General features: G+C 42.9%; 2 protein-coding genes and 2 long non-coding RNA genes across 8 annotated transcripts in view; 2 read left to right on the top strand and 2 right to left on the bottom strand.

Moving 5' to 3' along the window:
- The window catches only part of LOC113138336 (regulator of G-protein signaling 12-like), a 31,916-nt gene extending 21,826 nt beyond the window's left edge, over positions 1 to 10,090 (top strand). For 2 of the 4 annotated variants that reach the window (XM_026320694.2, XM_026320684.2), the window contains exons 6-16: positions 206 to 388; positions 500 to 650; positions 1,381 to 1,478; positions 1,696 to 1,887; positions 2,191 to 2,264; positions 2,356 to 2,482; positions 2,942 to 3,038; positions 3,258 to 3,316; positions 3,743 to 3,854; positions 4,086 to 4,649; positions 9,172 to 10,079. In XM_026320694.2, coding sequence (XP_026176479.1) covers positions 206 to 388; positions 500 to 650; positions 1,381 to 1,478; positions 1,696 to 1,887; positions 2,191 to 2,264; positions 2,356 to 2,482; positions 2,942 to 3,038; positions 3,258 to 3,316; positions 3,743 to 3,854; positions 4,086 to 4,649; positions 9,172 to 9,458 — 1,944 coding nt within the window. In that variant the 3' untranslated portion in view covers positions 9,459 to 10,079. Of the gene's footprint in view, positions 1 to 205; positions 389 to 499; positions 651 to 1,380; positions 1,479 to 1,695; positions 1,888 to 2,190; positions 2,265 to 2,355; positions 2,483 to 2,941; positions 3,039 to 3,257; positions 3,317 to 3,742; positions 3,855 to 4,085; positions 4,650 to 9,171 lie in introns of all 4 variants that reach the window. The other 2 variants (XM_026320676.2, XM_026320667.1) reach the window with 2 other exon arrangements.
- Positions 376 to 8,004, bottom strand: LOC113138373 (uncharacterized). Its single transcript, XR_003296448.2, has 4 exons — positions 7,731 to 8,004; positions 1,736 to 1,869; positions 1,343 to 1,524; positions 376 to 603 (listed from the first exon to the last, which is right to left on the bottom strand). It is a non-coding gene; the product is annotated as an uncharacterized LOC113138373 (long non-coding RNA).
- Positions 8,181 to 19,280, bottom strand: LOC113138369 (uncharacterized). Its single transcript, XR_003296447.2, has 3 exons — positions 19,026 to 19,280; positions 15,542 to 15,633; positions 8,181 to 8,378 (listed from the first exon to the last, which is right to left on the bottom strand). It is a non-coding gene; the product is annotated as an uncharacterized LOC113138369 (long non-coding RNA).
- Positions 11,964 to 21,618, top strand: hgfac (HGF activator). Of its 2 annotated transcripts, XM_026320705.1 has the most exons (15): positions 11,964 to 12,281; positions 12,386 to 12,437; positions 12,789 to 12,882; positions 14,056 to 14,129; positions 14,228 to 14,371; positions 15,112 to 15,243; positions 16,286 to 16,396; positions 16,840 to 17,014; positions 17,812 to 17,909; positions 18,693 to 18,734; positions 18,862 to 19,126; positions 19,352 to 19,491; positions 19,815 to 19,955; positions 20,252 to 20,394; positions 21,204 to 21,618. In XM_026320705.1, the coding sequence occupies exons 1-15, from the start codon at positions 12,228 to 12,230 to the stop codon at positions 21,375 to 21,377; spliced, it is 1,839 nt and encodes a 612-aa protein (XP_026176490.1). In that variant the 5' UTR covers positions 11,964 to 12,227; the 3' UTR covers positions 21,378 to 21,618. The 2 variants fall into 2 exon arrangements, with proteins under 2 accessions (XP_026176490.1, XP_026176499.1); XM_026320714.2 differs by lacking the exon at positions 18,693 to 18,734 and having other exon boundaries at positions 21,204 to 21,616.
- Positions 21,619 to 21,876: the final 258 nt, after the last annotated feature.

The following is a 21,876-nucleotide window of genomic DNA, read 5'->3' as shown; positions in this document are numbered from 1 at the left end:
CCATACGTTAACACTAGTAGTTTTTTCTCTCGTTTCTGTCTGTTTCATTTTCTTTTCCACACTCCCTAATTTTTGACCCAACGTGCCCTTTTGTGTATCTTACCTCTTCCTCTGATTATTTTTCTGTCTTTTACTTACTCTCTTTCCTTATGTCTCGTCATTCCTGTTTTCACTTACATCACCACCCTTTTCTCCACGTCTCCAGATCTTCAACCTGATGAAGTTTGACAGCTATTCACGATTTCTCAAGTCCTCACTTTACCAGGAATGTATGCGGGCAGAGATGGATGGTCGGCCCTTGCCCGACCCCTACCAGATCCCCTGCAGTCCTGCACCGTCCAAACACAGTGCCAGCTCTGACCGCTCCACCCTTTCTACTCCGAAGAAGGTACCACTGTAGATTTCACCTGTATTAAAAGGACTGATCATGAAGATAAGTGGTTGCTTGTCAAGTCACGGCGGTAAAATAATTACATATTGTTTGTCTTCCATCTCACAGGAGATCAGTAAGCATAAGTCAGGTAGATCACTGAATGAGGATAGCAGAGATGAGAGCGCCGACAAGAAGCGTGGCATCTTCTTCTCGTGGTCCCGCAATAGGAGCTTTGGAAAAGGTCCAAAGAAGAAGGAAATTGGGGACATTAATTTGGGTGAGAAATTAACTACCAAGCCTGTTGCCTTCTGCTTCCATATGTCCCCACAGTTTAAAGGTTTTATAAAACATAACTTCCAAAGTACTGAAATGCCCTTGAGCATGACACCAAATTGCTGCCAGCAGGGTTGTAGTGGAGGCATGTGAAAACACTGCCCTGCAGTAATCAGTACTATTACACACAAACACACAAAGAGTACAATGGCAAAAACATAATTCTTGCAGCTCTGGCATTTTGACAGTTTTCCCCACAAAGAGCTGGTATTTTAAAGGTGACACAATATTAACATTGATATGGAGATGTTAATCTTGGTTATTATAATATCACAATACAATCTGCATTTCCTTTTCTTCAATCTTTTAGACTTTAAAGCTTCATTGAATACATGAGTCACTTATTTGTTTGCACAATGAAAGCATAATTAATCACATTAATCATCAGGTATACAAAAAATTGTAACTCACACTGTAACAATGTCTATTTAAATGTGGTTGCACTTTAATTTTATTAAACATGTACTGTTTACATATCTTGTTTGATGACAGACACCTTCTTGCCTGCCAAGATTTTGTAGTGCCAAACTATGATCATAAATCAAAACTGTTGTTATGAGTCATGCCATGCCACGACACTGTTTTGGTGCTACATGCTGTGTCATTTAATCTGAATTGCAGGCTAATATTTCTTACCTGCCTCATCTCGTTCTACTCTGTGCTGTTTTCCGCAGACTACTGGGGCAGTAATGGGCGGAGGGAGTCCCAGGGCTCCTTGTCATCTGGTACCAGTCTGGAGATGGCCACTTCCTGCTCTGCTGGCAAGCTTGAGGTAAGATTCCTCTGGACAAATCACCATGGCAACACAGAGCCCAGTGCTGGTGAAGCCATCATAGTTGGACAATGTTGTATTTTTATACTCGTTTTTTTGTTTTTGGATGGAAAAATTATATAGTTATAATTACAACTGCATCAGTGTATACTTAGCACTTGCCGGGCTCTTTTTGTTAAATTAACCCTTTTAATCTTTCTTCATCTTTGATCTTCAGTCTGATAATCGCCACTCACTCGGAGGTTGGGAACGCTCACCAAAACACTGTAGTGTGATTCTGCCCGACGGGTCTTGCTCCTCTATCACCCTTCGTCCCGGCGCCTCAATTAGAGAAGTCCTCCAAGATCTCTGTCAAAACATCAGCGTCAACATCGCAGCCGTCGACCTCTTCCTGGTGGGAGGGGAGAAGGTGAGGGAGGCAGATGCTGCCAACAGATTACTGACAAATGCTGAGAACATCTGTTGCTCATAGATCAGAAAGCAGAATGCTGCTGCAAGCACCTCTCAAATTAATTGACTCAGTTCTGTTTATTATAAATCAAACTTTGACACTCTGCAGTTATGCTTACCATTTAAACAAGCTTCATTCTGTAAAGAGTAAAAGTTAAAACAGAAAATAATCAATTAGTGAAGATTGCATATGATTAACAGTGTATATCAGTCTGTTGAGATGTAGTGTGTTTATATGTAGTTTTATTCTTTTTATTTATAGCCTTTGGTGTTAGACCAAGACTGCATGACCCTCAGCTCACGAGATTTGAGACTGGAGAAGAGGACCTTATTTAGGTGTGTGCCTATCAATTACCTTTCAATTCCACATTTTATTGTTTATACTTTTAACTCTGTCGTATTTACTTTTGCTCTGTTTCTCTCCTAGATTGGACCTGGTACCCATTAACCGGTCTGTCGGGCTGAAAGCCAAACCCACCAAACCAGTCACAGAGGTCCTGCGTCCCGTGGTGGCAAAATATGGCCTCCACCTTAGTGACCTTGTGGCCAAAATAGTAAGTCCCCAGTGGCAACAATGCCCTAATCTGTTTGAAGCTTCTGTGCGTCCAAAGCACAGCCTGTGCAGTGTGTGACAGTGCCACAGGGTGGAGTAACATGGTTAGGGGAGGGAGGCGACCGCATCCTTTTCCATCTCTGCACGGTGGTTAGCACTCTGACTCAGCCCAGCCTCTGAAGATGGAGCTCTAGGGCTATAATTAAGAATGACGACACTTCTCAAACATGCCGACTCTTTAGTCCTCCCCTAAATCCCTGCCAGATGATTTATTTTAGTTCTGTGGGTTTCCAGGCATTATAACTGTATTAAACATTAGATCAGAGCAAAAAGATGGTTTATAAATTAAGCAAAGGCTCGTGCACTCAAATATCAGTCATATGTTAAGATGTATTAAAGCAGTGTATGAAGAGTAGGTGAAGAGCCTAACATATTTGCCACCAAACTGTGTTGCGTTTAGAGCGGAGAAACTGAGCCATTGGATCTGGGTGCCCCCATATCGAGTTTGGATGGCCTGCGAGTTGTGCTGGAGCGAGCAGATCCAGCTTCAGGGAAAGGTATGAGCATTTTCCCTTTTTCTCAAATAGACATTAGTTTCCAGAAATTAGAATGCCACTTTTAAATGTCCACCTCTGCTATTCCACTGATTAACATACTCAAGCTGTGCAGAACATGTCTCTTATCTCTTAAGTGTCGTCTCTTTGTCTCACTCTCTCCTCATCACTTTCTAAGCCTAATGAATTTTTTATGTCTCTCTCTCTCTCTCTCTCAAATAGACAAATCAAAGTCTTCCTCTCTAAAAAGCCACCCTCCACCCAGGAGTTTTTCTGCTACAGTAAGTGCTCACGACAGCTTTATTCTCATACATGTTGCCAAAAAATCCACTTGTGGTGTTTATTTTCTGTTGCTGTGCTGCTTCTGCAACATTCAGTATCATTTAATAGTAGCCCACAATCTTTATTAACATTTTACCAATGCTAAGCCATCACTAGTGTTTATTTCCTGTTTTTTTTGTTGTAACACTGCCTGGGCTCACTCCCCTACTCACATTTTTCCACGCTGGAGTTATTACACCAAATGTAGGCAAATCATACTTGATCTAGATTCCTGCAAGGTCAGTAAAGACCTAGACCCAACAGATGAAGGTCTGGACACTGCTCAGGAAGCTGGTTGGCAGCTCATGCTTAGGCTCCTCTGTACGTTGTCCCCTCCCCATCCCTCCATCCCCTAACAGAGTGCATTGTTATTGTTGCATCTGCAGGGAGATGAGAGGTCAACACCAAGGGACTTTTCTGTGAAAACAAGTGGACCAGACTCAGCACTCCCAGGGGATAAGAGAAAACAGAAAAAGATTAATATAGATGAAGCTGAAGGTAAATTCCATTTTCCTTCTTTGTCTGTCTCTCTTTCTTTGACTTGTGGTGTATTTCTTAGCTTTGCTTTGCTTTAGGACTAACTGATATCTTTGGCAGCTCCCGAGGGTTATTTTCTTAGTTAGGTCTGAGGTTGCTATGCTGCATGATAAACCAAACTAATCGTATAATTCCAGGTGCTCACCAATTTGGAAAGTTCAAGTGAGGAAACCTCTTTAATCTGTTTTGTAGAATTCTTTGAGCTGCTGAGCCGAGCACAGAGCAGCCGAGCCAACGATCAACGCGGACTCCTGAACAAAGAAGACTTGGTTCTTCCTGATTTCCTGCGCCTAACCCCGCCCACCTCCTCCTGCTCGGTCTCCTCTGACTTGGCCTGCTCTACTCCTGATTCTCAGAAACAGAGCCGGGAGAATGGTGTCTCTTCACGTGGGCTCCTTACCTCCAGCCTTCGTTCTGAGAGCCTGGATTCCTCCCTCAGCTCAAGTGCCAATGGACACACTGGGACCAGGCGGTGCCTGCTGCCCCCTCCCCGCCACCCAACGTTTGGCAACCACCTGTCCCCCATTCCCCGACCCTTAGACATTCGACCAAGCCTCCGCACTGTGGAGGAGGACACCCACAACGACCTGACGCTTGTGGGTGAGGGGGACATCAGCAGCCCCAACAGCACCCTGCTGCCTCCTTCACCATCTCCCATGCCGTCCTTTGAGAGCAGCCTGCCTGAAGCCAACTTCACCCCACCACTTCCCTGCTCTCGTTCTCAAGACACAGGTGGAAAGAGAAAGTCCAGTTCAGGTATTTCTACAGTGAAATAAACGGGTGCTCGGCGTGTTTGCGTGTGTTATATGTGCATGTGTGTGCTCTCTCTGATGGTTTAATCCTGACCACCTCGAAAACTCCCTCTACACTGACTCTGATGCACTTTAATGATAATGGTTTTCTCAGTTTGCCAATCATTTGAACTGATTTGTGTTGTTAATCTTAGCAAAGCATGTGTGTGTGTGTGTGTGTGTGTGATTGATCTTAATTACACTCATTAATCCTGTAAATAGTGATGTGTATATTTTGTTAAGTAACATTTACTTGGATGTCACTTCCCACACCACAAATTGCTGGGTTTGTCATTTGACTGGGATTAGTTTATTCCAGTTAGACATTTAGGATTTATTTAGTAGTTTTGGGTGCATGAAATTGCTGATGTAACTGATTGCAGAGCTTATTAATATTACTAATATATGCATAATGCAGACAGGTTAATGATCAATATTTGGCAGTGCTATCAGTCAGTGTTGTGCTGAAGATTCTAATTCAGAGCGACTGAACAATTGAAAGTGATGAGATTAGCAGTTGTGTTTCCTGGCATTATGGGCTCTTCATGTACAAGTTTACAGTGTTGAACCTGCGAATGCTAAATAGTCTTTATAAAACAAATGCTGTATTCCTCTCCATCCCACCACCTCTAGTTAAGAGCAATTCAACTGTGTCAGTGTCAAAAAGCTTCTTTTCTTCTGCAAATTCTACAGCTGGTGAGTCATTAAACAGTGTCAGCTCCTGCTGTAGCAATTTGAGCAATGATGAAAATAATTAGTCATTGAACGACAAATACTCCTTAGCGGCAGTGACATTGTTGGATTGCCTGTCATTCTTTATCTGGGTCATTCGCTCCCTCTCTAGATGCCTGTTGTAGATAATCACTGCCAATAAACTCTGTACCTGTGATTGAGTAGATCTAATAAATGTTAGAATTGGAAATCACTCTCGTCTGTCTTTTTACACATTTTACCACAATCAGCGCCTCTCCTCCTCCGCATGCCTTCTCCCGTTCTCCCTTAGCTCGATGTCATTTTTGTCTTGTGGCTTCCTCCTCATCAGCTCCCACTCCTTTGTGTACTTTTCTGTGTGCGCTTGTTTCAGGGTGTTGCTGCTTGCTGTGTGTTCTGCTCAGACTGTTCTGTGCGGTGTGCAGTGTGGTCTTGTTAAACGTTGCTTTATCCACCTGCTCTGCGATTTGTGCGTTTTATGGGGTCACGGCTCTGTTTTGTGTAGCTTTAGCGTGGTATTGTAGCTCTTTTGAGCCTGTCTTTTATCAAATGTTTTCAGAGCTTGCTGGAGTCTTAGTTCATTCTGTATGCGAGATCATTATCATCTCCTGCAGATGGATTTCATTTTCTCTTTCCCATCTTTATTTGTCACTTCCTCCTACTCTATTGTGTATGTTTCTGAGCTTGCAAGGTACAATCAAGTGATGAATTGGTTTGTACTGCTGATGGTTCCTTCTACAGCAGATGTGACATTTTGAATAGACGTGACATCTCTTTCTGCAGTTGTGTTCAGATATCCAATTAGAGACATTTAAAATCCCAACTTCAAAGAAAACCCCATGAAGCCTCTTTTGAAACACTGAACTCTACAAAGATGATCAACAAAGCCTGCTCTTTTCTTGCAGTTCAAAGCACTTAAATGAAGCTGCACCGACAGGTTCAGTCTGACCTTACTGGCCTGTCTTAATGGCTGGGCTTTAATGTAAGGCGATATGTACACAAGATGATGAGGAAGAATCGAAGCCTTTCAGCTCCTCTACAGTCTCTCTCCTCTTTTCTGGTTGCTAAGCGCATCAGGCTGATTCTTCCCACCACCGGGCGCCATGGTAACCTTATCCAGAGTTGACTGAGCTACAGATAGAAACTGTCACTACTGGTTTTCATCTATCTCCCAGCCTATTTCTCTCTGTCTTGCTTTCTCCCACTTTCTAAAATAAAAGCGCAGCTATGATTCAATACAGCAATATTTTTACCACCGGTTGCCGCCTCGGCGTGGCTGAATCTGTGCTGGATATGTACCAAAGACTCCACTTGACCACTTTTTTTGACTTTATGAGTTTGTTGCAACTGAATTTGGGTGGAAAGCCACACTCACATGCACAGTAATGTGTTAACGAGACAACACCCACTGAATGAGTTTGTATTTGCAGAAACAATCCCAGTTAACTAAACATGATATGACAGCAATTCTCCTTCTTTACTGTCAGTCTGCTGTATTCCGTCATTGCAGACGTCCCCAGTGTGTATTACTGTTAGACTGACGCCCTCTGCTGTTCTGAGGGAATAGATGTAACTACTCCTGAGTTGGCTCAACATGTCCTTTTATTTGAAACATACACAAAGTCACAGTACCAGAACGTATAAAGTACTGTAAAAAAGAACAGGCTCAGACCAGGCTTCCTCGTATGTGGGATTGTCAAGATAGAGGAAATACTGTTTGGGGATTTTATGTTTCTTTTGACTGTGCTTTAAAATAATCAGAAAATATAATCATGTTGTGCTGCGTATAACACTCATCAACTGGACTGAGGATACAGTTCTTGTACTAAAAATCAGTACAACTTGGCATAAGTATAAACCTTTACATCCGACACAGTGACCCTCAGGTGAATTCTTCAGTACCAAGAGTAGTTTACTGCATTCACTTGGCATATCAGCTGCACATTAGCCCCTTGATTAAATTAAAAATCTAAACCAGAAGGACTCTGGTTTCTGTCCAGATGACCAGAACTGCAGCTCTGTGTTACCACCATCATTTACTTATCATCACTCCCCCCACTGTCTGCCAAGAATGGGGTCTGCAGTCTGTGGGGATTAGTGTGTCCACTAGGGGGCAACATCACACAATGTAACTCTATTCATTGAACTCAATACATGGACTACTTAGCCAACAGTAACTATGGCCTCTTCATAAACTACAATTAGTTGCAGTTGTCCTAAATAATAAGTAGGAAAATGTAGCAACAATTTTACTGAGATGTTTCCCTTTTATCTCAGATGTCAGGGGTAGAAGTTATGCTCAGAGTTTTGGTCAGAGAAAATATTTGGGCCTTACCGAAAAGATTAAAGGACTCCTCGAAGTAAATGGCACATCTCCACTATAGCCAGAATATCTCCACATAGTGCTCCATAATGACAGAGGCATCAGTGTGCATCTTAGGGACACTGTGTCAGCTCTCAGAGCAGGCAGCTGCTGACCCTAGGCCAGCCTTATCATCCATCTGGCAGTCACAGGAGGACTCAATACATATCCTTTGGCAAGTCAGCCTAAGTGAGCTGGTCATTTTCAGTCTGGCGGCTTTGTCTCATTTCATCACACAATGTTGACAAATCCATGTAGTGCAGGCATGCATTACGTGGTGCATGCACCTTGAAGGAAACATTAATATATAGAAATAAAAAGGATGTATAATTTTAAGACAGTTATATCTGTGAATGTGTGGGATTGTTTGAAAGATAGAATAAAACTCACCTTGACAGTTGTTTGACTTTCCTGGAGTACCTTAGGTAGGCCGCCCATCATGTACCGTATACTTTGTTAAGTCGGTCATTTTGCTGAGGGTCTGTGGAAGGTCAGATGTTGGAACTCTCAGGCTGTGTTTACATCTGTGCTGAGCGGCAGTGAATCACAGTGGAGTGGAGTTAGGAGAGTCTATGTGTTGAAGTGCTGTGTCTGAGTCACTCGGGCCGCTGTGTTTAGAATCTGTGGGGCCACAAGGTTCATATGAGAAATGGAGTTTATCATAACTGCATCCCCAAGGCAATGTTATAGCTGCAATTCCTATCCCAGCCCCTTTAAAAGAGATTCTGATGTTCGGGCCCTTCTCACGGGACCATGCAGCAGCTAAATAGTTTGAAATAAAGTGGTAATGTTGAAATACATGTGACAACAAGGCACTGAATAAATATAGTTCATCCTGGTCCTAATTCATTCAGGTCTTTCCAAAGAGCAAGTTTGAGCAGAAGCAGTTATTTCATCAAGTGCATCTTGACAACAGCTGTCCAGATTACACAACAACACAACTGCCAGATTATACAAACACATTAAACTGATGTGTTCATTCAAAGTCATGCAGGGTTGAAACGCATGCACGCTCACGCCTTGGGTGGCAGAGTTTCCATCTCTCAGATCCTCTGAAATGTGCTCATGCTTAGCATCTGGTCATCAAGCAGAGTGAGGTGAAGTCAGTGTTGTGTCACCTGTCAAAGATAATGCCAAGGCTGTGTATGACGTAAGTAAATGTAGAAGGAGTAACTCGACAAATGTCTTTGTGAATTTATGTTTGTCGGATGGATGAATCCACATACATACATTAGTGATAAGTAGCATGCCTGATCATATGTAGATATTATGTAAGTCTAGTATTTAGTGTCTTTCTGCTTCTTCCAAGTGACCAAAAAAGAAAAAAACCTGAGAGTTCAGCTGTTACTCATGAGGCTGGACCATGATCTGGGCTGTCCATCTTAATTTCTCCATGCCTTTTTATCTCCCATAGGTGGAAGGACAGAATCCACTCCCAACTCCAAATCTGCGTCAGATAAAGCCGACACTGCACAGACAGTGCAGGAGGTGATGGATGTGGAGGGAGTTCACCTAGAGGAGAAAGCACCGGAAAGATCCCAGGTTGAGGACTCTGAGCTCAGCCTGAGCTTCCAGGGCTACGTGGCTGAGCTGCGGCAATGCCAGAGCAAGATGAGGAATGCTCAGATGCCCCAAAACGGCCGCAACCCACCTGAGGGCAAAGACTGCAAGACAGACCTTTACAAGGCCACGATTGTCTGAAGGGAACCCCCTCCCACTGCTGCACTTTAAGCCTGAGGCGCTGTCTTTGAAAGGAGAATTAGTCAAACGAGGGGCTGCATGTACAAAGCTGTCAATTCACACTCCAAAACAATATCATGCTGATAGATCGTGTATATTTGTTACCATTTGTAGCATCTTGATGTTGATTTTAGTATCGGTTGTAATTTTGGAACAGTGATGTGTTTTTGTTTTGGTATAGTTTAATAATTAAATGCAAAGCGGCTCATGCTAGAAGAATGACAGCGTTGGGTTCCAGTTTCTATTAAGACACACATTACAAACGGTTTATAGGAAGTCCTCGATCAATCAATCCTTCAATCAAGATGAAGTGCCAAACAGCATGTGCCAGGCAAAGGGATGTGCCATTCATTTTGCAATTAATATCAATTTATAGACGATTATTAGAAACTGAGAAAAACATTTAGTGACGTTCTGCTGAGCACAACTGTAAGACGCTGCATTAGTAGTAAATGTTTTGAGGTTAAACATGGTTTATTTACTACTGACCTCTTAAGCATTTATTAATCACTAATTAAGCTATTGATCATGACTTGTCTCTCAGTTCTTTAAAGAGAGTGGAACCCACTGCTGTTGGACCACATGTCAGGCAGGACTCTGTTTAGAGGATCAAAGCGGAGGCAAATTCGATTCTTCTTGGATATTTAACTAGCTCCGGTTCATGTCTTCTTCGTGTGATTTACAGATAATACGTGACGGTACCTTTATTGTACTTCCTGCTTCTGTGGTTTTGAGGTTGTCCAAATGTTGAATGATTAAAAATCTCTGATGCTGAAATTCCAGCAAACAAAACCTCTTTACTTTTCTTTCCTTCATGGTCTGATATATTCTGGCAATGAAACCTTTCCTGATCTTATTTTAATATCAGTCCCAGCTTGAAAATACTTATTCCCATTGTTAAATATTAAATTATTATTAAATCATTAAAATACTGCTCTGTTCTAGTTGGTAATCCAGAGTCTTCTGGAAGACATTCACAGCCCCAGATTCTCCTACTTCACATATTAGTCCAGTTAAATTGGTTTGCATAGTTAGTGAGGACTGTCAATCATTAATGGTATAGTTGTCTTAGTTGACTGCTTTACTCTGGAGACAGTCTCATTTCACCTGGGGACTGGTTACTCACGAGGACGTGCTCTTTAGTTGTCCAGCCTTTGTATGTTTAGCTCAGCATCTGGAGGGAGACTGTTCCAGCTGGTGAAAATTAGAGGTTAGATTATGGGACTGGGGGAGTTTGTCTTGACACAACATGAATCTGCTGGAATGCAGATTATTTGGGCTACTGTCTTTCTTGCCTTAGTTCAAGAGTTCTGTCAATATTACTGGGAACTTTAATTACATCCAAATATTTGTCTGACAGAACCACAAATTGGACTGTATTATCTTTAAGCAATGAAGATACTTCATGACCCTCACGTGTGAATGTTTATGGTGTCTAGACTGCTCACGCCCTCTGTTTCTCTGCCAATTCCTGATATAGCTACTTTGGGTACAATGTGCACTGGGACTCTTATTTTGAAGGGCAGACGCACCTGTATGACACATCTTGCAACACAGCACAGCTCCACCCTGATGTAGTAAACGTTTCAGACAGCTACAGGTGGTGCGGCATAGATTTGAAAGATTAACAACACAGAGAGGGTTCATGATCATAACCCCCCGAAAATATTTTGTTATTAACACAAATGGCACAACAAAGGTAACGACCACTGTATCCTTAAAAAGATCATGTATTAAAAATGGAGGAAAGATTTGGACAGAAACTAGATGAGAACTAACAAACCTCAAATGACAAAATGACAAGTTAACTAACATCTATACACATTTTAAATGTCTAAAATCAACATCAGGCACCAAAATTAATATTAGTGGAAATGAGCAATGAGAGAATTTGCAAGTCCAGGTCAAGTCTCAAGTCTCTTCTGGTTGAAATGAGAGACCTGTCGTCTCCTACATGGGTGTTCACAAGTCCAAGTCCCAAATCTGGGGTCCAGGTCTGAAGTACTTAAAAGTTCAACGTGTAACACCGGCTGATCATTTAGATCCATGTGGGGAGCAGCTCAGGGTAAGACTGACTTTACTGTTACAATCTACAAAGGATGAGACGTTGATGAAACGGAAATAGACTTTTTAAAGGTAACCTAGTATCTGTACAATAAACACAGGTCTGACAGACCAGTCCCATACACGCGATGTTTTCTATCCAACACGGTGACTTCTCGCTGCGCATGAATTATCTAGTGTATATAGATCTGTGACATCAACACGTTGGCCTACGTATTTATCTGAACATCTCTTATTTAAAAGAAGCTGTTGACCCCACGATATGCAGGCAAAATAATGTCACAGCGGGGGACGCGTGGGGCTTGAAAGGAGGAATCCAGCCGCCCCGTCCTGGCCCCGGCGGACCCCGCCTTTGCTGCTGCCTCTGGAAAGTTTTGGTCTGTCTTGCATGGATAAGATGCAGTGATAAACCGTGGGCAGTTGAGGGAACACCAGCCGGGATATTGGATGCCTCAGAGACAAGCCTAATGACGCAACGGATTTACTCAATACTGCTTGAAATTGTGAGGGACAGGACAATACTTGCAGGGTTTCCCACGTTTCCTATGACCAAAACCAGGCAGAAGAGTCAGAAATTGACAGATATAACGTGACAGGCGCACAGACCCTCTTCCGAGTTCAGGAAACAATCTGCGGACACCGGAGGAGCAACCGACACAAACTTTTATGATGGCATACATCATGTTGCTTTTTCTGCCTTGTGTTTTCACTGCACGGACGGTACGTTTGAACCCTCCCGCTCACCTCTGTGCGTCTGCTTATGCGTTTTGTCTGCGTAAAATGCAAGTACAGCACATGAAATAACTCGTCTCTATTCTTTTTAGCGCATGTTAGTGTCTGAATATGAAACAGTCCTCTCCAGTGAGAGCCGGAAAGGTAGGTTTAACTCCAGTCCTGGTTTTAATTTAGAGGAGAAACAGGGAGGGAGGGGGATGCACATTGAATCTGATATATGTTGTAGTGTGGAAACTGAGAAAGTTGTGGGTGCAACTTAAATCTAAACCATGTAGGGGCTGATGGCACACTGAGGGGCATCTTAGGACAGTGATATTTCTATAAACAAACAGACTGACATATTTACAATTAAAATGTGTGTGTTTTTGGTTTTAATCTTCCTGTGAGCTGGCATACAGGTGCTGAGAAACATAATGTAACATGTCAGTCGGACAGTCATTTACTGATGGTTCCTAACTCACTACCAAAGAAATGTTTTTGCTCTATTGTCAGTTCTGACTACGACGGGCAAAGAATGTAAGTTCCCGTTTCGTCAGGGTGGAAGGCTTCATCATCAGTGCATCACCATCCTCTCCTCAAGGCCGTGGTGAGTCCCCATCAGACAGCCTGTCTGGAGCTTCATACTAAACGTGTGCAGGATCACACAACGTTACCACACACTTCCATAAGATGCAGAGACACCTCTGCGGGCTGGCAGGTAGAACTTCTGTCTCGTCATGTTTGGGTTTTGATCCAACACACACATACACACACACACATACACATATGAAACCACAGGCCTTCTATACGTCACTGCACACAGACCGGACGTGTTACGTCACACACTTCTGTATGACTTGTCCTCGAGGTGACGTGACCTTAAATGAACAACAGCACTGGTATTTTTCATCATAGACTGCAGAGGTGGGTGTGATTTGTCGAAGGGACACTGATGCTGTGTGTAACTGGGGCGTGCGGTCGTGCCAAATTACAGCTCACAGTGATGAGGCATTTATGCAACACTGCCATCTAGAAACATAATGCAATTTTTAATGAGGTAATGAGCTAATTGGCTTTAATACATTGCTCCTTGCTGAATTGTGGTTTAGCCTTGTAATGATTTAGAGCTAGAACAGCCAAACACAGTGTTGTTACAACAAGCTGCTTTAAAAGTGATGCTAGATAAAACAGAGAAATTTCCTATTCCCTAAACTCGGAATATAACTGGAGCATATAAGCCCATTTGCTGTTAGATACACAGCATAAACAGCTGCCACAGTAAAACCATCATGGTGCTTTAGCTTGTAACACAGCAACAAAGTCGTCTTTTCATTAGATTTTTATTTTGTAATAAAAAAAAAAAAACAACAGACTAGCTGAAGGGCTTTCCAGTCCTCATTCCTTGGCACTGAGGCAGGAAGGGTGGGTGCCAGCAAGCTGGAGCAACATGTATGTAATTATATATGGCCCAACATCTCTGGTCCACCTACACGTAAAGTTACTGCAATATGACCCTACGTGTTTTTGTGATGTGCTTACGAGCTGAATGTTGAGGTAAGTTTGCAAATATGTAGTGACGATTCAGTGAGCGCTGAGGAAGTATGCTGAGGTTACTGCACCTTGACGAAGGGAGTCGATAATTGACTGAGTTAACCAGTTATTGAGTTGTTGTTTTTTTTTTCCCCTGGCTGCCAAACATGTGGCACAGCAGAGAGGGCTCATAGTATATCTGGTTTGTAAGTGGCTTATGAGTAACTGTGTTTTATCTCCTCTGTCGTAGGTGCTCTCTGACACATAACTTTGATCGGGACCGGCAGTGGGGCTTCTGTCCACCAGAGAAACCTCACCCAAGTGGTTAGTTTACGCAGCACACAAGTGCATCCGGATATTATTTTACTTGTGACTTTAGTTTCCCCTTTTTGGATTTTTTTTTTTCTCTCCTTGTGTTTCAGTTTCTGTCCACATGTCACGTAAAGTCACGGATCCATGTCAGGTGAATCCGTGCCAGAATGGAGGCGTCTGCACACTGATCCCACACACACGCATGTTCGAGTGCTCCTGTCCAGACAGCTTTTCTGGGAGACTCTGTGAGCAGAGTAGGTAGTCTTGGTCATTAATATTATTATTGTATGTGTTAAAGTATAATACCACTGTTTTTATGTTTATCCTGTCCTCTGCCTTTGTGCAGGTTTAGCAGCAAGTGTATCAGTTAACAGCACAAGCCTTAAATTTGGTTTTGTGAAATTCTCTACACATTAGGCTGCTCAGGAAAGAAGAAAACAAAATCTTAAAGTCTAAATAAATAAAAATAAACTTACACATTTAATGAACCTGTTCATGTTTAAAGGAAACACGCTGTATGTTAACTGGGTTAAGAGTTGACAACTCGATTTCACTCCATTTATTTTTAGACATCATGAAAAAATAGCCTGGAACTTCAGTCTTGACCCTAACTCAAGGTCTAACTACTTTTTTTTTTTCTGGGAACTTTCAACAGCTTCATGGGGCTTCATCAGTAAATATAGACTAGTTACCTTTTCTGTCAAACTGCTATTTCCAAGCTCAGAAAGTCTTTTTCTCATTTTTCTTTCATCCTTTTCCACCTTGATTTTTAAAGAAGCCCAGAAAAAATGGTAAAATCCGTGTCATTTTCAAAAAGGTGTCACTTTGCCTCTGAAGTCATTGAAAATGCTTCCTAATGAATCAATAGCATAAACATAAAAGAAACAAAAATCTCTCACAGCTCAGCCATCAAACTCTGTACGCTCCATTGAGCTCCTCAGTCTCTTCTCACATTTCAGCCTCTCGCCTTTTATGTTTTGTGTTCATTTCTCAGAGCGGTGCTATGAAACCATACACCTGCGCTATTATGACATCGGAGAGTCTTGGGGACGAATTCACCTCCGTAATGTGGAACAGTGCACATGTGAGGCAGGGGAAATCAAGTGTGAAAGAGTCCACTACACAAGTAAGACATGTCAGCCTTTGTTCGACTGCTTCCTCCGTGTCTCGATTTCGCTCTGTGGTCTGTTTCTGACAGAACTGAGAGAGTTAAAGTTAGTAAGATAAATATAAAGAATTTTCAGGTTCACCTCTTTTTCAGTATCAGGGCTTCTCCGAGTCTGAAGAAACGCCCCCTCCCCCTCTCTCCAAAGTCACCTCCCAGTCACACAGATGAAAGTCAGGCCCTACCCTTCCTTTGATCACAGCTCCATAGTTACAAGAGTAACTTTGCCTCAGAAGAAAAGACAGATTATATGACTCACTGTGACTCAGGAATGGTGTTCTAGGACACACCCCATGGGTCCAGAAGGTGCTCACATCTCGTGGGGGAAGGTCGTGGACATTAACAGGTTCTCTGGAATAAACGAGAGAAAGGCAGTGAACCAAAAGCGTTTTTTGTCGTGATGGTAGCAGCTTATCTTAGCTCTTAGAAGAAAACCCTTCTTTCTAACTAACTCACCTGAATGTGCTGTGACTTTGTTTCTAGATGATATTTGACAACTTAGGGAACACTCAAAGCAAATATGCTTTAAGTTAAAGCTCAAGGCCAGTTTCTGCTGTGTCCTTCATGTTAAGGGGTAAAAATTAAAACTATTTATTTAGATAAACCTGCATTAATTGATTTTTTGGCAAGGTGGGGGCAAAGCAACAAACTGTATCAATTAAAACATTGCAGATGTGCAACAGTCACGCAACATGAATAGCATTTATCTGTAGCCATCTTTCTGACCACAGAATATATATACTCCCTTTAGCATAGAGCAGGGAAGCAAAGTAGTAAAAGTTTCTGGTCACAAAACCAAAACAATGAGCTGAAAGATGCTAAAAGGCTCCTGCAACTTAACTCATATACTGAAAATCAGCATTTAATGAGAAGTATTTAATGCAGTAGGAATAAATTTACTAAAACATATTAAAATAACTTCTGAACGCTGGAAACAGAAGTGTATGGTTTACAGCAGATGGTGTTAAGTCGTGTGTGTGTGTGTGTGTGTCAATGTGTCCAGTGTGCCACAGAAACCCTTGTCACAATGATGGAACGTGCCGACTGATCACATCCACTGGCAAGGAAGTGTGTAACTGCAGGTATGGCTACAGTGGACCGTACTGTAGTTTAGGTGAGTATGGGCCAGGCTATATAATACTGTTTGACTAATATGAATAGAAATGCACAAACTGCTCTGACATCCTTTTCCGACAGTCTGCATCACCAGAGCAGTTGTTATGTATATATATCTACAGTGCACATTGTGTGCATGCATGTGTGTGTGATAGTGGTTTGATTTATGGAAGCAGGTGAAGATATGAGTAAGCTACTAAACTTGTCCTCTGTTGTTGTAACTGTTGCTGTTAATGCATGCAGAGATTTTTTTAAGGCCTGTTCTGACTGATTCCAGTGTAAAAGGAAAAGATCTGTCATCACACAGATACTCATCTGCATCTGGAAACAGCCCGATTGTGCTGACGTTGCTTACATACCTATGCTACCCTGCAAAATCATAACATGACTGCGATGTGTACGGCATTTATGTGTTTCTGCGTGTGGTTTGTGTATATGCAGAGGCGGAGACAGAGTGCTATAACAGCAGAGGGACAAGCTACAGGGGTGTGGTGGGCACCACGGTGTCTGGTGCCCGGTGTCTGCCCTGGAACTCAGACCTGCTGCACAACGAGCTGCATGTGGGCACGGTGGTTAAATCCGCCCTGAAGGGCCTTGGCGAGCACACCTTCTGCAGGTGTGTGTGTGTGTTGATACATCCTGATAATTATCTGCTAGTAGCATTGTGACAAATGAAAGTTACTTATACTTTCAGTATGTTTTGGGTTAATATTGTGTTTGCCACAGTATCAACAGACTTATCTTTGTGGCCACATTTCCTTATACTTTTCCCTTAAAGTCCACTTGGCTGGGTCTAGCTAACGTTTTTTTTACCCCGAGCTAACAAAGCAGTCTGCCAATCCCTTAAATAAATCTTATCTGCAAACGTCATGCGGAAGCACTTGTCAGTGTTGGGGCTGAGCCCTCAAACGCCATCAGGTCAGAGACAACCAGCAGCCATAAAGCCACGAGCATTAAAGCACATGGTGGATCCAGCTGGTTACATGAAACACACAGGGCTTATCTCTGACACTTTCACTCTTCCTTTTCTTACTGCTTTCCTAACTTCTTGTTGCTATGACTACCCAGCAGCTATATGGCATGTCCACAGCAAGTGGTATATGGCCACAGACATCAAAGAAGAGCCAATTTCAGGCCAACATTGGGATCTGGGCTCAAACACACAGGCTGGCTGGCTCACACTCACATGTGCTTCCATTGTTGCGTAACGTACCTTTAACATTATTTCCAACTCCTAAAACTTGTTACAGTTGACATCAGTGATGTGTGGCTTGGCCAGCCACCGAAACACTGGATAGTGACGGAGTCCCTGTAAACTGTTCAGCTACCGTACTGTACTGAATAAACTGTGGTGCTTAAAGCAGCGGTGCCGCACCTACGCACAATCTGTCTGCTGTATTTTTGCTCCTGCAGGAACCCAGATGGGGACAAGATGCCGTGGTGCTACACACTCAATGGCGGCGCCATCTCCTGGGAGTACTGTGACGTCCCCTCCTGTGTGATGGCTGTGTGTGAGTACATGGGGCACAGAAAGGGCGTTATTTTTGCTGGAGGGAGGATCAGTGGATTCAACGTGTTTTGAAACATCATAGATTGTAAATAGCAGTCAGAATTCATTTGTAATGTCTGAAAGGTTGGATTTATATATTTTAATAATTGACCACATGGTTAAGGTGTCACATGTGTGAGATTGGCCAGACAGGAATCATCATTTGATTATATGGTTGATAAATCCTTCCCTTTGCTGAATGATTTACTATGAATGGTTGATGTTCAGATATGAAGTCTGAAAGGTTTAGACTGTTCATGAAGAGCACTCAGTGCATCACTCTGTATCGTCCCTCTCTCAGGATTAAGTATACGACAGAGCGACACTTTCAATCTGAGAAATCTCTTCAGAGCAGCTCGACATCTCTGATTTTAATTACAACTCCAGTGTTTGTGATGAAAAACAAACGTGCGGAGAATATGGCCATACTCTGCTGAGTTACTGCTCTGAAAAGTTGGATTTAACTATTTTGACTGGCTCAGTGGTCCACAGTGTTTTTTTTATGTGGGCCAGATGAGATAAGGGGAGGAAGGCATGAGTCACCCCGAATCAACATATCACACCAGGTGGAGCCAAATGTTGAGTGGTGTGGTGAGTGGGGTTTGGCACAGTGGCCTGTCTGTCATCATGCCAGGGGTATGCACAAAATTCACAAGCTTGTTCCATCTGCTGTGCCCTGAACATCAGGGTGCTTTGTGACCATGATATTATCACCCTATAGACCAGCATCTTTTTGCTTCTGCAGGGGTGAATCAGCTGGCGGCAAAATCGCAAATTTTCAGGAGAGGTATTTAGGAAGAGTTTTATCAAAATATTTTAGCTGTTAGACTAGTTTGTAGTGCTTTAGTTTGCAGAGCATTGGAGTTTGCAGTAGCGATTAGCAGTCATGGACTTTAATTTGTTTCCCCATGTAGCTTCTCCCCAAAGGACAAACTCATTTAACATCCTGCCCAGCATTAAGACACCTAACCCCTCCAAGCCAGCCCAAAACCCCGTGTGTGGGAAAAGGCATAAGAAGAGGTTGTCGATAGCCAGGGGGCGGATAATGGGTGGAAACTCAGCTCTGCCAGGCACTCACCCCTGGATGGCAGCCATTTATATCGGACAGTCGGAGTTCTGTGCCGGCACCTTGATTTCTTCTTGCTGGATCCTCTCTGCAGCACACTGCTTCTTCCGCAAGTATGTCATTCATAGTTTTATATCTATGTCACTGCAAAACAGGCAGAGTTTTTGTAGCTTACGAAACAAGTGTCTTAGTAGTGTTGTTAGTGAAACGACCCTGGGAGCCATTTTCAGCCTGTGTATGGAACTAAAAACATCATTATGCATTTCAGACAGTATTATGAGCATTTTAAGTGCATCATCACTGAATCATTGATGAAAATATAGAACCTTGTCCCACAGCCCCTTGAGGTCTCAGCTTCGTGTGGTGCTCGGCCAGCAGCACGTCAACGTCACCAGTCCCAACACCAGGACGTTCAGAGTGCAGGAGTACATCTTTCCAAAACAGTTCTCAGTATTTAATCCAACACTGCATGACATTGGTAATCATTAATTACACACACACACACACACACACACACACACACACACACACCAGAGAGTCACATAAACTAGAAGACCTCCTGTCTTTATTCAGAAACACAAAAACTCACTTAAGACTCGTCTGCATGCACAGTTGTGTGTCATTGAACAGCTGTGTCCCTGTGCTCTCCTGCATGAACACACACACACATACACACACACACACACACACGCACACACAGATACCTGGGTGTGGAAGTTTCATTGGGCAGCGTAGCCTCCATGTCTGACACGTTTCATGCCCTCTGTGGAAGCTTCATAACACTGTGTTTGTGTTTGCAAGTTCTGATCAAACTGGAGAAGCAGGACGGACACTGTGTGAGGAAAACTCCGTTCATCAGGCCCATCTGTCTCCCAGACAAAAACATGACGTTTCCAGATCACTACTGCTGCACTATTAGCGGCTGGGGACACATGTATGAGAGTGAGTGATGGGGCCTCATTATAATCATTGTAGCAGCCATCTTCATTCCTACATTTTAACAGATCAGGGAGAGCTTGACATGGGCAGTGCAACGCCAGTAAATGATTTACTTCATACATTAAACTGTCAGAGCAGAGGCAGTTTGTTTCCACTTTAGCTTCACTTTGAAAAACGCTGTCTCGTACATGTACTTAAGTGTTAGAAACATTATTTACCCCATCGAGGTCCAGGATGGGCAGCAGCTATTTGCAAATCTATCTTGTAGTATAATAAGTCATTTGTGATTGATTTGTCAGAGGCAGAGGGCTACTCTAGTCTGCAGGAGGCTGGAGTCAGACTGATTCCTCATGACACCTGTAGGAAGCCAGGAGTTTATGGCAACCACGTCACCGCAGACATGATCTGCGCAGGGCTCAACGGCTGTGCCGACGCCTGCCAGGTACGACGTCGATTACTACACTTTACCCAGTGGATGCTCATGATTTCGTACAGAGTCCAAATTAAACCATCTTTTTGGACTGTAGACTTGATCTTTATCTGTTTCAGGTCATGCTTCTGCAAAAACACAAATACGCAAAATGTCCTATGTTGAAATGCACATGGAGAGACTGAGGCCCTGGGTTTGTAGTAGCTTTTGGTAAATGTGTTATTAGCTAAGTCTTTACCCTCACCATATCTTTAAATGAGACTGTCACTTTGTTCAGTTAACTACATAACCATTACACCGGACAGTTATGGAGTGTAAATAGTCAGTATAGAATAACCTTTACCTAAGAATGAGCTTGTTTTAATGTAACTAGTATGAACTTAAGACGAGCTGGTGCAACCCTCTTATTGCTCTGGAGGAGTATTGGAAATTGCACCTGATCTTAAAGTACTCTGGGCCAAACAGACTCCAGGAGCCTACACGTGTCGACCTTCTTTCTTGGCTCTGGAAGGGTCGATAGGAGAAAGCCGACCGAGGGGATCAGAGTAATGGGACGATACTTAAGACGCCAGTAGGAAGTTAGTGAGAGGCTGAAGTCTGCAGAGATGCATGCAGCACCAGGCTGCCCACTCAACCTGCCGTGGAAAATGTTTCAGTTCTTTCCTCTCAAGTGTCACAGTGAACTGTTTATCTCATGGGCCGAGTGCATTTCATAGGAATGTGTTAGGTGAGTGTGTGACTCAGCTGTTTGTGTGGCCCCACTTTAATGTCTGCGTGTGTGTTTATGTGTGTGGACTGTATCTGTGTATGCGTTTCCGCAGGGCGACTCCGGGGGCCCTCTGGCTTGTGCGAGGGATGATGTCAGCTTCCTGTACGGGATCATCAGCTGGGGAGAGGGCTGCGGTCGCTCTGGAAAACCCGGTGTTTACACTAAAGTGGTGAACTATATCGACTGGATCGATTCGGTGATCAAACGCAAACCCAAAGCTTCATGAATGGAAAATACCTCGACTTTAACACAGGAGATTTTTGTACTATATTATACTGTAAACTTTATTGTAATCCTGTGGGACTTTATTACTATTTTTGAACTGTGAAACTTTATGTGACTGAATAAACCTGTACTGACTTGACAAAGTGTGGAGACTTTAAAACTATTGTTTGACACACATAGATCTACTTACTCTACTTTCCAGGAGCTTTCAGCTGAATCACATGGTCTTTTTGAGCAGATGGGGTTTGCTCAGCTGTCAGGAGGAGCATTAGATGCTCATTATTCATCTTTTGAATGGCCAAACTTATTTTGAAAATAAAACGCTCATTTGATGTGCAGTTTTCAAACATTTGCACTGTTTTTTATTTGATTTGACTTTGACGTATTTTGAACAGAGGGCCACCCTGGGCCTGGAGGATCTGGTAGTTTTCTAAATGAATCTTCGGTTTGTTCATTTCACCAAGTGCAAGTAAATGCGCCTTAGTGATAATGACGTACAT

Source organism: Mastacembelus armatus, chromosome 18, assembly GCF_900324485.2.
Source record: "Mastacembelus armatus chromosome 18, fMasArm1.2, whole genome shotgun sequence".
In the NCBI taxonomy this organism is placed as follows: Eukaryota; Metazoa; Chordata; class Actinopteri; order Synbranchiformes; family Mastacembelidae; genus Mastacembelus; species Mastacembelus armatus.
This window is presented reverse-complemented; position numbering and strand designations above follow the sequence as displayed.

What these genes read in the sequence shown, in the direction of transcription:
- hgfac (XM_026320705.1), top strand. Translation starts at nt 12,228, where the DNA reads ATGATGGCATACATCATGTTGCTTTTTCTGCCTTGTGTTTTCACTGCA. An exon ending in TGGACCGTACTGTAGTTTAG is followed by an intron (nt 16,397 to 16,839) that starts GTGAGTATGGGC and finishes GTGTATATGCAG; the next exon opens with AGGCGGAGACAGAGTGCTAT. An exon ending in TCCAACACTGCATGACATTG is followed by an intron (nt 19,492 to 19,814) that starts GTAATCATTAAT and finishes TGTGTTTGCAAG; the next exon opens with TTCTGATCAAACTGGAGAAG.